This window comes from Dendrobates tinctorius, unplaced genomic scaffold, assembly GCF_039654945.1.
Source record: "Dendrobates tinctorius isolate UK_male_01 unplaced genomic scaffold, ASM3965494v1 ptg000008l, whole genome shotgun sequence".
Lineage (NCBI taxonomy): Eukaryota > Metazoa > Chordata > Amphibia > Anura > Dendrobatidae > Dendrobates > Dendrobates tinctorius.
Window position 1 is genome coordinate 71,852,588 of NW_027361676.1, and position 13,668 is coordinate 71,866,255.

The 13,668-nt window shown below is 45.7% G+C and overlaps 1 protein-coding gene across 2 annotated transcripts in view; it reads right to left on the bottom strand.

Annotated features, from left to right (window-relative positions):
* Positions 1 to 314: 314 nt before the first annotated feature.
* Positions 315 to 13,668, bottom strand: part of LOC141092403 (EF-hand calcium-binding domain-containing protein 6-like) — a 266,005-nt gene continuing 252,651 nt past the window's right edge. For both annotated transcript variants that reach the window (XM_073578531.1, XM_073578540.1), the window contains one exon: positions 315 to 1,794. In XM_073578531.1, coding sequence (XP_073434632.1) covers positions 1,537 to 1,794 — 258 coding nt within the window. In that variant the 3' untranslated portion in view covers positions 315 to 1,536. The remainder of the gene's footprint in view (positions 1,795 to 13,668) is intronic.

Here is a 13,668-nt window from a genome sequence, read left to right on the forward strand (position 1 = left end):
CGCTATAAAAATAAAATTTATTATTATTATTATTATTATAACCCCAATGAATAGAGAAGCATAATGCGTTCTTGATTGCTGCTCCATTTAAATTCCTACAGTATACGGGTAAAAAAAAAAACGAGAAAAACCTTTTAGAGAACATCTTATAAATACAGTAAACAAAGAAGTCATAAAACCTTCAATTTCCTTAATAAGATTCTCCACCCCCTATAGATATCATAAACCGTTTTCTGACCTCACCTTCCCTTAATCTTTATATTCAAAGCAATTATTAAAATAATAAAAAAAAAACATAAAACCAGAAGTGGCATTAAAACTTTATTTTAGCTATTTCTACTATATTTTTAAAGTTCTATAAATCAGTTCTGAAGATAAGGAAGCTGATCAGTAAAGTACAGAGCATGTTTCTTAATTGAAAAAAAAGTCACTAGTTATAAATATCTGTCATTATGCAAAATCAAATCCTGAATCCAAATTCATAATGACATGATAGAAATTAACTGTGGAAAACAGAAATTACAGCTTAGATAATAGGTTGTAAGTAGTTAAAGAGGTTTTCCAGGAGTCATGTTCTGGGGACTTTGCGGCTACAATTTTATGGGTAGGACTTGCGTGTCCCTTCATTGTTTACCAATGCTTGTCTTTATTGGAGGCCATGTCTGGTAAAATTGAATTAGGCAGAGATATTTGGCATGGTTATATTCAAACATTCTGTGTAAGGGACTTCCTTCTCTTAAACTCTCTGCTTTCTACTCCAGTAATGAGACTGGAGAATTTCCGTAGCCAGGCTGTTTTACTATAGTGTTCTGATCTCGCTGAGCAGCAGTTGAAAGCATCTTCTAAAGGAGCATGGACTGGACACTGAAATAGAAAGAAGCAAACTAACATAATGAAGGATATCACTAAAATTATTAACTTTGCAATGACTGGAGGATAATTAAATTTTTAAAAAAGTTTAGGCTCTCTAAGTGAAGACTACCAAGCTGCAATACCCACTACATCTGGTAGTTGTGGAGCACTATGGCCTCTTCAAGCAGCTAATTGGATCAACAGGAATCAGACTCTTGCTGATCTGATAGGATAGGCGTCCAACATTCCCTCTAAAGCCCCTTTAACACCTGGAAAATTCCATTTAGAAAAAAAAAGTGAATAGATCGAAAATTGTTTAAAAATTGATGGGGAAGATGCTACATACACAAAATGGCTTATAGGAATGATTGTTAATTTCTAAACAATGTTTCAAAATAACTGTAAAAGGTTTATTTTTTTTGCTTTAATTTTCCAAACACAATTTTTTCGCAAACTTGAGTTTCACCAAGAGCACATTAGTTTCATCACTTTCATTAGTGAGAAGTCTTAGAAGAACATGACAGGAGATATTTTTAGGTGGATGGACTTCCGGTGCTATGGAATTATAACCTTCACAATGGTAAGACAACATCTGGTCCTCTACAGCTGAAGGACCCTGAAGGACCACCATTATGGATATGTAAAAGAACAAGCTAGGTGTTAATTTAGGAAAATAATAGACCTTTAAGCTGTATTTGCCAATGGTGTTGTTGCACCAGAATGGCTCTCTTTCTTACAAGTGTGCTCTAGAAAAGATTTGTAGTTGATGCGGCCATCCATATTCTGGTCATATTTGGACATGATGTGAAAAACCTCATCTTCATCAAGTACAAAGTTGCAGAGCTTCAAAACAGATCTAAATTCTGGAAGAGATAAGTATCCACTGCTGTCCATATCCAACTTCTTGAAAGCTCTGCGTAGAGTCTTCCATTCTCCTTTCAGCTGTGTGGTAGAAAAGATGGAAGTTTAAACCCTTGTGTAAACTTGGGAACCTATTACTATTTAAAGGGTTTGAACATTACTTGGACAACCCCTTCTAAAGCGCTAATTTTCACCCCAGTGAAATAATAACACATACCCACCCCCAGTGCTGATGACGTTCCGTCGGTGTTGGCACTGGTTCTCCAGGGGATCACATGACATTGTTATGTCATGTGATCCCTGTGGTCAATCAGCACTTGCTTCACTTCTCTCCTATGGATGTAATTGACATATGAAAAGAGTGCGCTCTCAATTCCTCCAAATGTCTTAATTTGTCGGAAGCAGGGGAGGAGAGTAAAACCAGCGCTGATTGGCTACAGGAATCGTGTGAAATTGATCCTTGGGAGAGCCAGGGTTAACACTATTGGAACAGTGTCAGCACTGGAGGGGAGTATAAGTGTTATTTTTACTGGGGTAAGCATAGGGATTTACAAGGGGTTGTCCGAGTACTGAACAACCTCTTTAACCATTTCCAAGTGAATGGTGAACAGATCTAAAAAACTCAGTTTATTTATAAACCTAATTAATAAGATGTGGAAGAATAAAGGGATATGAACTGGATCTACTGTATATTTTTGCATGTTCTCGGTAAACAACACCCAAATATCTAAAAAAAATGTAACTGACAAGCAAGTTCTATGGTGTACAAGGGGGTTTTGAAGGATATATAAATAAAGGAATGTTAATATATGATTAAAAGATCTGCAAATTTCTAACATCATTTATTTTTTTCAGTTCCTCAACACATTCAAGACCTTTTCTAACTGTGACCTAGTACAGTGGTAAAATAAGTATTTGATACACTGCCGATTTATAAAGTCATTTTTATTGATGGTATATTTCAAATGTGAGAGACAGAATCTTATCCCCTTATCGACCTTGGAAGTACTCAGTACGTCATGGTCAGCTGATTCTGACAGAAGACACTCACTCTCAGTGCTAGGAGCGGCACCCTAAATGCTGCGATCACTGCGACTGCAGAATTTAGCGAGCACGCAGAGAGAAGAAAACCCCTTGCCCTTGGATCCTTGCCCTTGGATCGGAGACCCAGTGACTTCATCTCGGGGTCCTGATCATTGCCATGGTGATCCTAAGTCGTCATGACAGGTCACCAGGTTACGGCAAGCTCCTCAAACAATGCGCAGAGCACAGTCTCAGGGGCTTGTGTCAGTGCAGAACTGACAGTAATAATCCATTCCAATGTTCATACATTTGTGGTAATCGCAGGAACGCGGGATGCAGTGAAGAGACAGGAGCCAGAGTGAACTTAGAATGTAACTTTATATATATTTATATCTATAAGGGTTATCTCGAGTAACCAGTAAGCAAACAACAATTTTCCTCTCAGGGATCAGAACAATAATACACAGGTAACACGATAACTACTACCCGGTAGGAACCGGTAACTATGAGGCCGCGGTATGGCCAACTACGGGTCCAGGAACTACGAGTTATCAACTACAACGTGTCACTTATCCTCCTCTGACGTCCGCAACCACGGGCTGGAGTCAGGCGGCAGCCCACACTACCGTGAGAAGATCGAGCTTAAAGGAGCTGTAATTGTCTGGATTGGGTTTGGAGTCGTGGAGCGATTGGCTACCCTAAGCGATCACTCTTTCCCGGCCGTCTTGGACTTGTGACAATACAGCTCCCAACCCATGTAAGCTCCCGTCGGTGTGCATTATGAACGGCTGCGAGAAATCCACGTAGGCCAACACTGGGGCTTCCGAAAGGGCGGTTTTGAGATCTTGGAAGGCCTCTCCCTGTGGTTCCCGCCACTGGATCTTCCAACTATTGGCCCCGGCAGGAGCCCCCTTCAACAGGTCCTGCAGGGCTCGGGCCCGGCGGGTGAAGTTTTTTACGAAGCGACGGTAATATCCAGCCAACCTCAGAAAGGCTCGTACATCTTTTACCGTCTCGGGAGTAGGCCACCCCTGTATTGTGGCGACCTTCTCCATAGACGGCCTTACGCCGTCGGCAGAGACGATATGCCCTAGATATTCGATCTGCGTACGGAACAGGTGGCATTTCTGGGGTTTTACCTTCAACCCATACTTTTGCAGCCAACCGAGCACCTGCCCCAACCGCTGCAAGTGGTCTTCAAACGTGGGAGCGTAGATGATGATGTCGTCCAGGTATATCAAAGTGGCTTTGAAGTTAAGATCTCCCGGACATCGCTCCATTAGCCGTTGGAAGGTCCCAGGGGCTAGCCCGAACGGCATGCGATTAAATTCGAACAGTCCCATGGGCAAGATGAATGCGGTCTTGGCGTGGTCTTCCTCTGACATTGGTACCTGCTAGTACCCGCTGGCCAGATCCAGGGTAGAAAAGTACATTGCCTTCCCTAGGGCTGATAGGGACTCCTCTATATGGGGCAGCAGGTATGAGTCTTTGATGGTACAGGCATTCATCTTTTGGTAATCCACGCAGAACCACAAGGTGCGGTCTTTCTTTCGGACCAACACAATGGGGGCCGCCCAAGTACTTTAGCTTTCCCGGATAACCCCTTTCTGCAGCATTTGGCCCAGTAGTGTTTTTACCTCTTGATATAGCTGCGAAGGAATTTGTCGGTATTGCTCCCCGATAGGGGCCGTTCCTTCGGTGTGAATGCTGTGCATGATGGTCGTGGTGCACCCGAAGTCGTCTTCATGATCGGCGAATACCTCTTGATACTGACCCAGGAGTGCTTCTACTTGATGTATTTGGACCGGAGTTAGGCCAGAGAGTTTTGCCTGCATTTTCTCTAGCATGGCTTGGCCCTTCTCTTCGGGCAAGGACCTGGGTCAGAACCACACCTTGGCGGCCAAGTTGTTTGCTGCACAAAAAATTTTGGCATCCAGGCTACTCCGATGTCAGGGACTGGTAGCTGGTTAGCGGCTAGTAGCCTTATCACGGACCCCACTGGGACCTCACAGCCTCGGGAAAGTGTCGCCGGAAATAGGTCTCTGGCATGGTCGTGACTTGCAACCCCATGTCCACCAGACAGTGCACTGCACGTCCTTCAAACTCTGCCCATATTAACGGACACTTTGCAATCATATCTTCGGGACTTCCACCACCCCACGTCGTGGGCTCTGGCTCCGAGCGGCGTCTCCCCAGCTCAGAGCCCTTTAATTTAATGGCCGCCGGGGTGGGTATCTCCCACGCCACGGGCACTCACGGGCAAAGTGGCCTAGTTCGCCACATTCAAAGCATTCCGAGGCCACAAGGACCGACTGCCCCAGGGATTACGAGGGCCCCAGGGTGCCGGGCCCATCCCAGGCCAACCACTTGCGGTCTCGGCCCTTCTCTTCACCTTGGCCAGTTCACCCCTGATGCTCTTCAGCTCTTGTTTCATTTCTTCCACCCATTGGGGCTCTCCAATGGCGTTCATGGAGACTTCAGTGCTCCGGACCTTCCCCACAGGGACTGTCAGCCCTTGTTCTTGCTCCCGCACGCGCCTGACTCCCTATCTAGGAGAAATCCATACGCAGGTTTACCCTGCCTGTTTAGTCAGGGGGTCTCGGAGCCCGGTCACTTAAGAGGTCGCGTAGGGTTATGTCAATGGGTCCTACGCCTACACCGTCCTTCCGCTCAATGGCCGTGTATAGCTCCTGAAGGACGTTCATGTATTGGGTGACTGTCTCCCCTTCCCCTTGCATACAACTGAAAAAAAGGGTTCTCAGTTCTCCCACGTCCATCGGGTCCCTATGAGTCTCCTCCAGTATCTGTAAGACCCTGATAAAGGTGTTTCGCTGTCCCAGGGGCCTCAACATCACGGAATCCCGGGCCTCCCGGTCCAACACCATTAGGGCCACTTCTGCTTCTAAGTCAGGGGTCATCGGATGCATCCTAAACAGCCCTCGCATCCATTCCATCCAGCTTCTTTGCATAGTATTGCTGCCAGAGAACCTGGGCAGGTTACTCAACATAGCCCCCAAGGATAAACTGGACTGGAGGCCGCCGTCACCCCCTTGTCCATGGCATCTCCGCTTGCGCTCGGAGACTGCATCCTGCTGACTACGCCAAATGTAATCGCAGGTACGCGGGATGCAGTGACGAGATGGGAGCCGGAGTGAACTTAGAATGTAACTTTTATATATATATTTATATCTATAAGGGCTATCTCGAGTAACCAGTAAGCTAACAACAATTATCCTCGCAGGGATCAGAACAATAATACACAGGTAACACGATAACGACTACCCGGTAGAAACCGGTAACTATGAGGCCACGGTGTGGCCAACTACGGGTTCAGGAACTACAAGTTATCAACTACAACGTGTCACTTATCCTCCTCTGACGTCCGGCAGAGTGGTGGTCGACATCTCAGCCGCTGGGCCCAGCCGACGAGGAGTTGACGCAAGCTTCTGGGGCTCCTACGCCCGGGTTAAGTGTTGGCACAACAGGCCCCTGTAGAGTTCCTCTGCATTGCGCCTCCTTGCAGAGGTGGGTTGGCGATAGCCGGGGCCCGGGGCATGCAGGCCGCAGCGGCGGCCGCAGGCGATAGCGGGCAGGCCGCAACCGTGGGCCGAAGTCGGGCACTGGCGGCCGCGGGTGCAGGCAGGCCACAACCGTGGGCTAGAGTCGGGCAGCGGTGGCCGTGGGCGGCAGCAGGCAGGCCACAGCCGCGGGCTGGAGTCGGGCAGTGGCAGCCGCGGGTGGTGACAGGCAGGCTGTAACTGCGGGCTGGAGTCGGGCAGTAGTGGCTGCGGGTAGCATAAAAGCACGGTCCGCCACAGTTTTGTGCACTTCTGAAAAGAAGGACAACGCTGAACAGAGGCCAGACGGAGTCCAGAGCAACTCTGCTGCCTCATTATAGTCAATGGATCCCTCGGGGTTTCATCTGAATCACGGTACTCGGAGATTTAGATGGAAACCCCAAAGTAAGTTGTCAGCGTAGAGCTCCGGATAAATGTGATCCCAAATGTTATGTAAAATGTTCCCAATAAAAGCTTCTACTCAATCCACAAAAAACGCAAGCCTCCATTTAAATCTGTCATCTGTCAATGGAAATATAGAGGGCTTCAATGTTCCTGGAAGTACAAAGGCTCAGGAAAAGCACTATGGCTCATTGCACCCCAAAAGAAATGCAGTGAAGTCTGAGCTTCAAAATCTAAATGGCCAGCTCCCTTCTGAGCACTAGTGTGCCTAAACCAGATTTAGGGTCTGTATGTTTGGCATTTCTGTAGCGATGACAGCCTGCCAAATTTACAGGTGCGTGTCTCCAGAAGCATGAGCTGGGCACCACAACGTACTGGTCACTACAGTGTACTGGTCACTACAGCGTACTGGTCACAAAAATGGCAGTTTGCAATTTACTCAGTAACATCCAAGGCATCTTGTTTCTGGAAAACACCCCTGGAGTCAAAATCGTCACCTTTTGATAAATTCTGCAAGGTGTATAGTTTCCAAAATTAGGGGGGATTCTGCTCTTCTAGCACTTAGGGGCTCTGTATATGGAGTCCGCAAAATATTCTAGGAAAATCTGCGCTCCAGGAGGCAAATAGCGCTCCGTTCCTCCTTGTATGGCTAAGGTACTGTACAGCCACATATGGGATATTTCTACATTCAGCAGAAATTGTGGGACAAACTTTGGTTCCTTTTTTACCCATTTCTTCTTGTGAAAATGTAGGCTAAAACAAATTTTTTGTGATAAAAATGTAATTATTTTTTCTTCACCACTCAATAGTATAAAAATCTGTGCTGCACAGAGGGTGTCAATATGATCACTGCACCCCTAGATGAATTCACTGGGAAGTGTAGATTGTAAAAGTTGCTCATATATGGGGGTTTCTTCTGTTCTGGCACTTCAGGAGCTCTGCCAATGGGACATGGCACCCTCAAACCATTCCAGCATAATCTGAACTCCAACATGATGCCTATTTCCTTCTGAACTTTGCACTGTGCCTCAAAAGTAGTTTTCGATCACACATGGGGTATCATACTCAGGGTAAATCACACAACAAGTTTGGAGTCCATTTTCTCCTGCTATCCTTGTTTAAATGAAAAAAATTAGGCTAAAACAACAGTTTTGTGGAAAAAAAATGTTTTTTCATTTTCACAGAGCAACTTTGTAAAATCCTGTGAAGCACCTGGGGAACCAAGGTGTTCACCACCCATCTAAATACATTCCTTGAGGGGTCTAGTTTCCAAAATGGGGTCACTTATGAGGGTTTTCTTCTGTTTACGCACACCAGGGGCTCTCCAAACACGACATGACACCTGCACACAATTCCATCAAAGTCAGGCTTCCAAAATATCACTCCTTCCATTCTGAACTGTGCCGATCACCCAAACAGTAGTTTTCCCCAACATATGGGGTATCAACATATTCAGGAGAAATTGAACAACAAATTGTATGGTGCAATTTCTCCTGTTACCCTTATGAAAATCCTAAATTATGGACTAAAATACATTTTCGTGGGAAAAATGTTTTTTTTTTTATTTTCACTGCTCAATGTTACAAACTTCTGTGAAGCACCTGGGAGTTCAAAGTGCTCACCACATATCTAGATAAGTTCCCTGAGGGTTCTAGTTTACAAAATGGTGTCACTTGTGGCGGGTTTCCACTGCTCAGGCACATCAGACGCTCTCCAAATGCGACATGGCGTCTGCTAATTATTAATGCAAATTTTGCATTCAAACAAAGAATCAAATGGCTCTCCTTCCCTTCCGAGCCCTGCCGTGCGCCCAAACAGTGTTTTTCCCCCTCAGTATTGGTAAGCTTATGAGAAGTTGAACTACAAATTGCATGGTGGAAAAAGTTAAATGTTGATTTTTTCCTTCCACATTTTAAAAATTCATGTTAGGCACCTGAAGTGTTAATATACTTATTGAATGTGGTTTTTAGCACCTTGAGATGTGCAGTTTTTAGAATGGTGTCACTTTTTGGTATTTTTTGTCATATAGACCCTCAAAATCACTTCAATTGTAATGTTGTTCCTAAAAAAGCTTTGTATATTTTGTTGAAAAAATAAAAAAAAAGCTTGTCAACTTTTAACCCTTCTAACTTCCTAACAAAAAAAATATGTTTCAAAAATTGTGCAGATGTAAAGGAGATATGTGGGAAATGTTATTTATTATTTTGTGTGACATGATTCTCTGATTTAAGGGCATACAAATTAAAAGTTTGAAAATTGCTAAATTTTCAAAATTTTTGCCACATTTCCATTTTTACACAAATAAATGCAAGCCACATCAAAACATTTTTACCACTATCATGAAGTACAATATGTCACTAAAATACATTCTCTGAATCACAGAATCAGTGTGATCTGTTAAAGTGTTCCAGAGTTATTACCACATAAAGCGACAGTGTTCAGAATTGTAAAATTTGGCCTGGTCATGAAGGTGGAAACAACCTTGGAGTGTAAAGGGGTTAAAAAAAATTACATTGTATGATTTTTTACTTAAGTAAATAGCATTTGTATTTGATACGATAGAAAAACAGAACTTAATATTTGGTACAGAAACCTTTGTTTGCAGATACAGAGGTCAGACTTTTACAGTAGTTCTTGACCAAGTTTGGACTTCCTACAGCAGTGATTTTGGCCCACTCCTCCATACAGATCTTTTCCAGATCTTTCAGGTTTCGGGGCTGTCGCTGGGTAATACTTAGATTCAAAAGATTTTCTATTGGGTTCAGGTCTGGAGACTGGCTAGGCCACTCCAGGACCTTGAAATGCTTCTTACATAGCCACTTCTTAGTTGGACTGGCTGTGTACTTTGGATAATTGTCATGCTGGAAGACACAGCCACAATCCATCTTCAATGCTGTTACTGAGGGAAGGAGAACCCATCCTCCCTTTAATGCAATGCAGTCGTCCTGTCCCCTTTGCAGAAAAGCACCCCGAAAGAATTTGTCGCGACTGCGACCGCGGCCGAGCCGGCACCTTCATGTCGACCGACCACGCCGACGTGGGGCGAGCGTCCCTGGACCCACTGGACCACAAGGGGGACCCGGGCCTACCCAGACTAGGGAAGAGTAGCGACCAGGGTTTGTGGCAGCTGAGCATGTGGACGAGGTAGCAGAACGACATGACACCGCACAACTTCAGGTATAGACATAAAGTTTACTTGAACAAGAACAAAGTACAAACAGGAAACATAATGATGCCAGGATCCCGATTCCGCACACCAGGGAAGGGTACATGTCTCAGGATCACAGACGAAGGCAGGAGGACATCACGTGTTGATGCAGTCCAGAGTTGTCTGGCATGGGCATACTAGGGCGGCCACTCAGGCCTCAGGCGTAGCACAGGCTCAGCAGGAGAACATCAGACACCAACCTCAGACAGACTTCAGACAATGGCAGGGGTCATCACGAGTTGATGCAGTTCAGGGTCATCTGGCACAGGCATATCAGGACGGCCTCTCTCTCAGGCCTCAGGCATAGCACTGGCTCAGCAGGAGAACATCAGACACACACCCAGGACAGACGTCAGACGATGGCAGGAGTCATCACGGGTTGATACAGTCCAGGATCATTTGGCATGGGCATACTAGCCTCTCATTCAGGCCTCAGGCGCAGCACAGGCTCAGCAGGAGAACAATAGACACCGATCCCAGAAGGACGTCATCACTGGGTGGACCTCAGGAAATTGGCGGAACATCGGGACACAGGCAGGACAGGAACAGGAACTCTGGCTTGTCAACACAGATCATGGGCTGGTTAGATCCAGGCAGAGCTGTCACCGCGACTCTGGAACACAGGCTGGACCACCAGGACCATGGACCAGACATCTGGACACGGGCAGGATAAACAGGACCACAGTCCGGACATTAGGAACATGGATTGGACATCAGGACACCAAGCAGGACATCAGGGCACCAAGCAGGACATCAGGACACCAAGCAGGACATTAGGACTCGGATCTCAAATAGAGCATCAGCACACTGGCATCGGACTCCAGACATCTGAAAACGATCAACACGCTCCGGACATCAGGCTTCGGACATCAGCTCCGGACATCAGGCCGCAGTCATCATGCTCCGGACGACTGGCAGCGATCGACTGGCTCCAGACATTGGGCAGGGAAGCATAGGATCCTGACATCTGGCGGAGGACATCAGGCACAGCACATCTGGAAGAGGTCGTCAGACACCGGACATTAGGCCGTGGTCATCACGCTCCAGACGAGAGGCCACGGTCATCAGGCTCCGGACATCTGGCTTCGACCTAGAAAGGAACCTAAGCGGTCTGGTGCAAACCCCGCCGGGTTGGACTGGAACCGGCAGGGAATTGCACCGAATCCCCAACTGAGCACAGAGTAGCAGAAACTCAGTGGACACACCGGACTCCTACGTCCTAGATGAACCCAGGTTTGATCACGGAAAGTCAGGTAGCAAAGAGTCACAGTCACTGGGCACAGGGTTCAAGACACTGAAGGACCTCAGGAACATCACACAGAGGACACAGTTCAGACAGGGACAGGTAAAGGAGCAGGTCCAGGATTCAGGAAACAAGACACAACATAGACGGGCCTGGATATGCAGCCTCCAGGAAGGGCGATCTAGGAATTTCTGCCCCCAGAGCAGGCGGAGAACCAAGACACAATTCAGACAGGGTCAGGTTCAGGAACAGATTCAGGTTCAAGGATTCAGGAAATAAGACACAACATAGACGGGCCTGGATATGCAGCCTCCAGGAAGGGCGATCTGGGAATTTCTGCCCCAAGAGCAGGCGGAGAAACAAGACACAATTCAGACAGGGTCAGGTTCAGGAACAGATTCAGGATCAAGGATTCAGGAAACAAGACACAACATAGACGGGCCTGGATATACAGCCTCCAGGAAGGGCGATCTGGGTATTTCTGCCCCTAGAGCAGGTGGAGAAACAAGACAATTCAGACAGGGTCAGGTGCAGGAACAGATCCAGGATCAAGGATTCAGGAAACAAGACACAACATTGATGGGCCTGGATATGCAGCCTCCAGGAAGGACGATCTGGGTATTTCTGCCTCCAGAGCAGGCCAAGATACAAGACACAGTTCACACAGGGACAAAGAGCAACAGCTCCCCCAGAACTGATCAGAATCAGAGCAGGAGCTGAACACACAAACTCACATGGCTAGGCTCAGGCACTCAATGCGAAGCTATGGGATGCCCCACAGGGCAAGGAACTTTTATATAGCAGCTGCCTCACAGCGATAGGCTGGAGCAGCAATTGTAGCACACACCCATTCCTCATAAAAGCAGGGGAGGTGTGGCCGCGCACACCCTAAGCAGAGCCAAACACAAATCAGCATTGCAAAGGACACCTGGTGAGCTGCAAGCCTGAACACACGTGGTAAGCCATACACAGTGCAGAGGACCTTTTAATCCACGGATAGCTTTCCACAGCGACATCCAGGGATCACACCAGCGGGTGGTCATGCAGAGCAGTGGAGCCACACAAGCATGTACGGCTACGCAGCGGGGCAGGGAACTGAGCAGCATCCATAACCATAACAGACAACAGTATCCCTGCTAGTTAGGGGGAGAGAAGCAAAGGGTTAATGCAGAGACATGCAGAGTAACACCGGGGAAGCAAAGTACAAACACACCGGCGTTACAGAATTATGCTTTCCCCTCCATGCTTTATGTTCTTGGGGTTGTACTCATCCTTCCTGTTCCTCCAAAACAGCGAGTGGAGTTGATAACAAAAAGTTCTATTTTGGTCTTATCTTAGCACATGACCTTCTCCCATGATTCTTCTGGATCATCCAGATGGTCATTGGTGAGCTCCAAACAGGCCTGGATATGTGCTGGTGTGAGTGCCCTGCAGGATTTTAATTCATGACGGCGTAGTGTGTTATTAACCATAATATTTGTGACTGTGGTCCCATCTCTCTTTAGGTCATTAACCAGGTCCTCATGTAGTCCTGGGCTGATTCCTGACCTTTCTCAAAATCATCCTTACCCCACGAGGCTAGATCTTGCATGGAGCCCCAGATGGAGGAAGATTGACAGTAATCTCGTGTATCTTCCATTTTCTAATAATTGTGCCAACAGTTGCTGTTTTCTCACCAAGCTGCTAGCCTATAGTCCTCTAGCCCATCCCTGCCTTGTGCAGATCTACAATTTTGTCCGTGGTATCCTAAGACAGCTCTTTGGTCTTGGCCATGGTGGAGATGTTGCAGTGTTATTGATTTAGTGTATCGACAGGTGTCTTTTATACAGGTAACAAGGTGCAGTTAATACAGGTAATGAGTGCAGAATAGGAGGGCTTCCTAAAGAGGAACTAACAGGTCTTTGATAGCCAGAATTCTTGCTGGTATTGTAGGTGATAAAATACTTATTTCATGCAATAAAATGCAATTTAATTATTTAAGAATCATACAATGTGATTTTATGGTTTTTATTTTTAAATTCTGCCTCTCACACTTGAAGTGTACCTACGATAAAAATTACAGACCTCTCCATTCTTTGTAGGTGGGAAATTTGCAAAATTGGCAGTATATCAAATACTTATTTTCCCCACTGTTTATTGTACATACAAGGATTAATTCAATTATATGTAGTGAAACAATCCTCTATGATGCTCTACTTAAAATTGCTTATCAGTTAGGTATGAAAAAACATTTTTTATTAGAAACTTGTTGAACTTTTCATTATACAATTGTTAACCTTACTCTACATGGGTCAAAAAATATATTAAAATGAATAAATTATAGAATATCATGATACTAACAGAAAGAGCATGAGTTGACCTAAAGTATTAGTTATATAATGAAATGAGGGTAGTAATCCAGTAACAAAAGGATAATAAGTCAGTATTTCTCGTTCTTTAGCAGCATTGCAAAACTCAGGCCCCCTACACATATATTCGACTTTAGCAGCATTAAATAAATACATGTTCTTTCCATCTTGTGT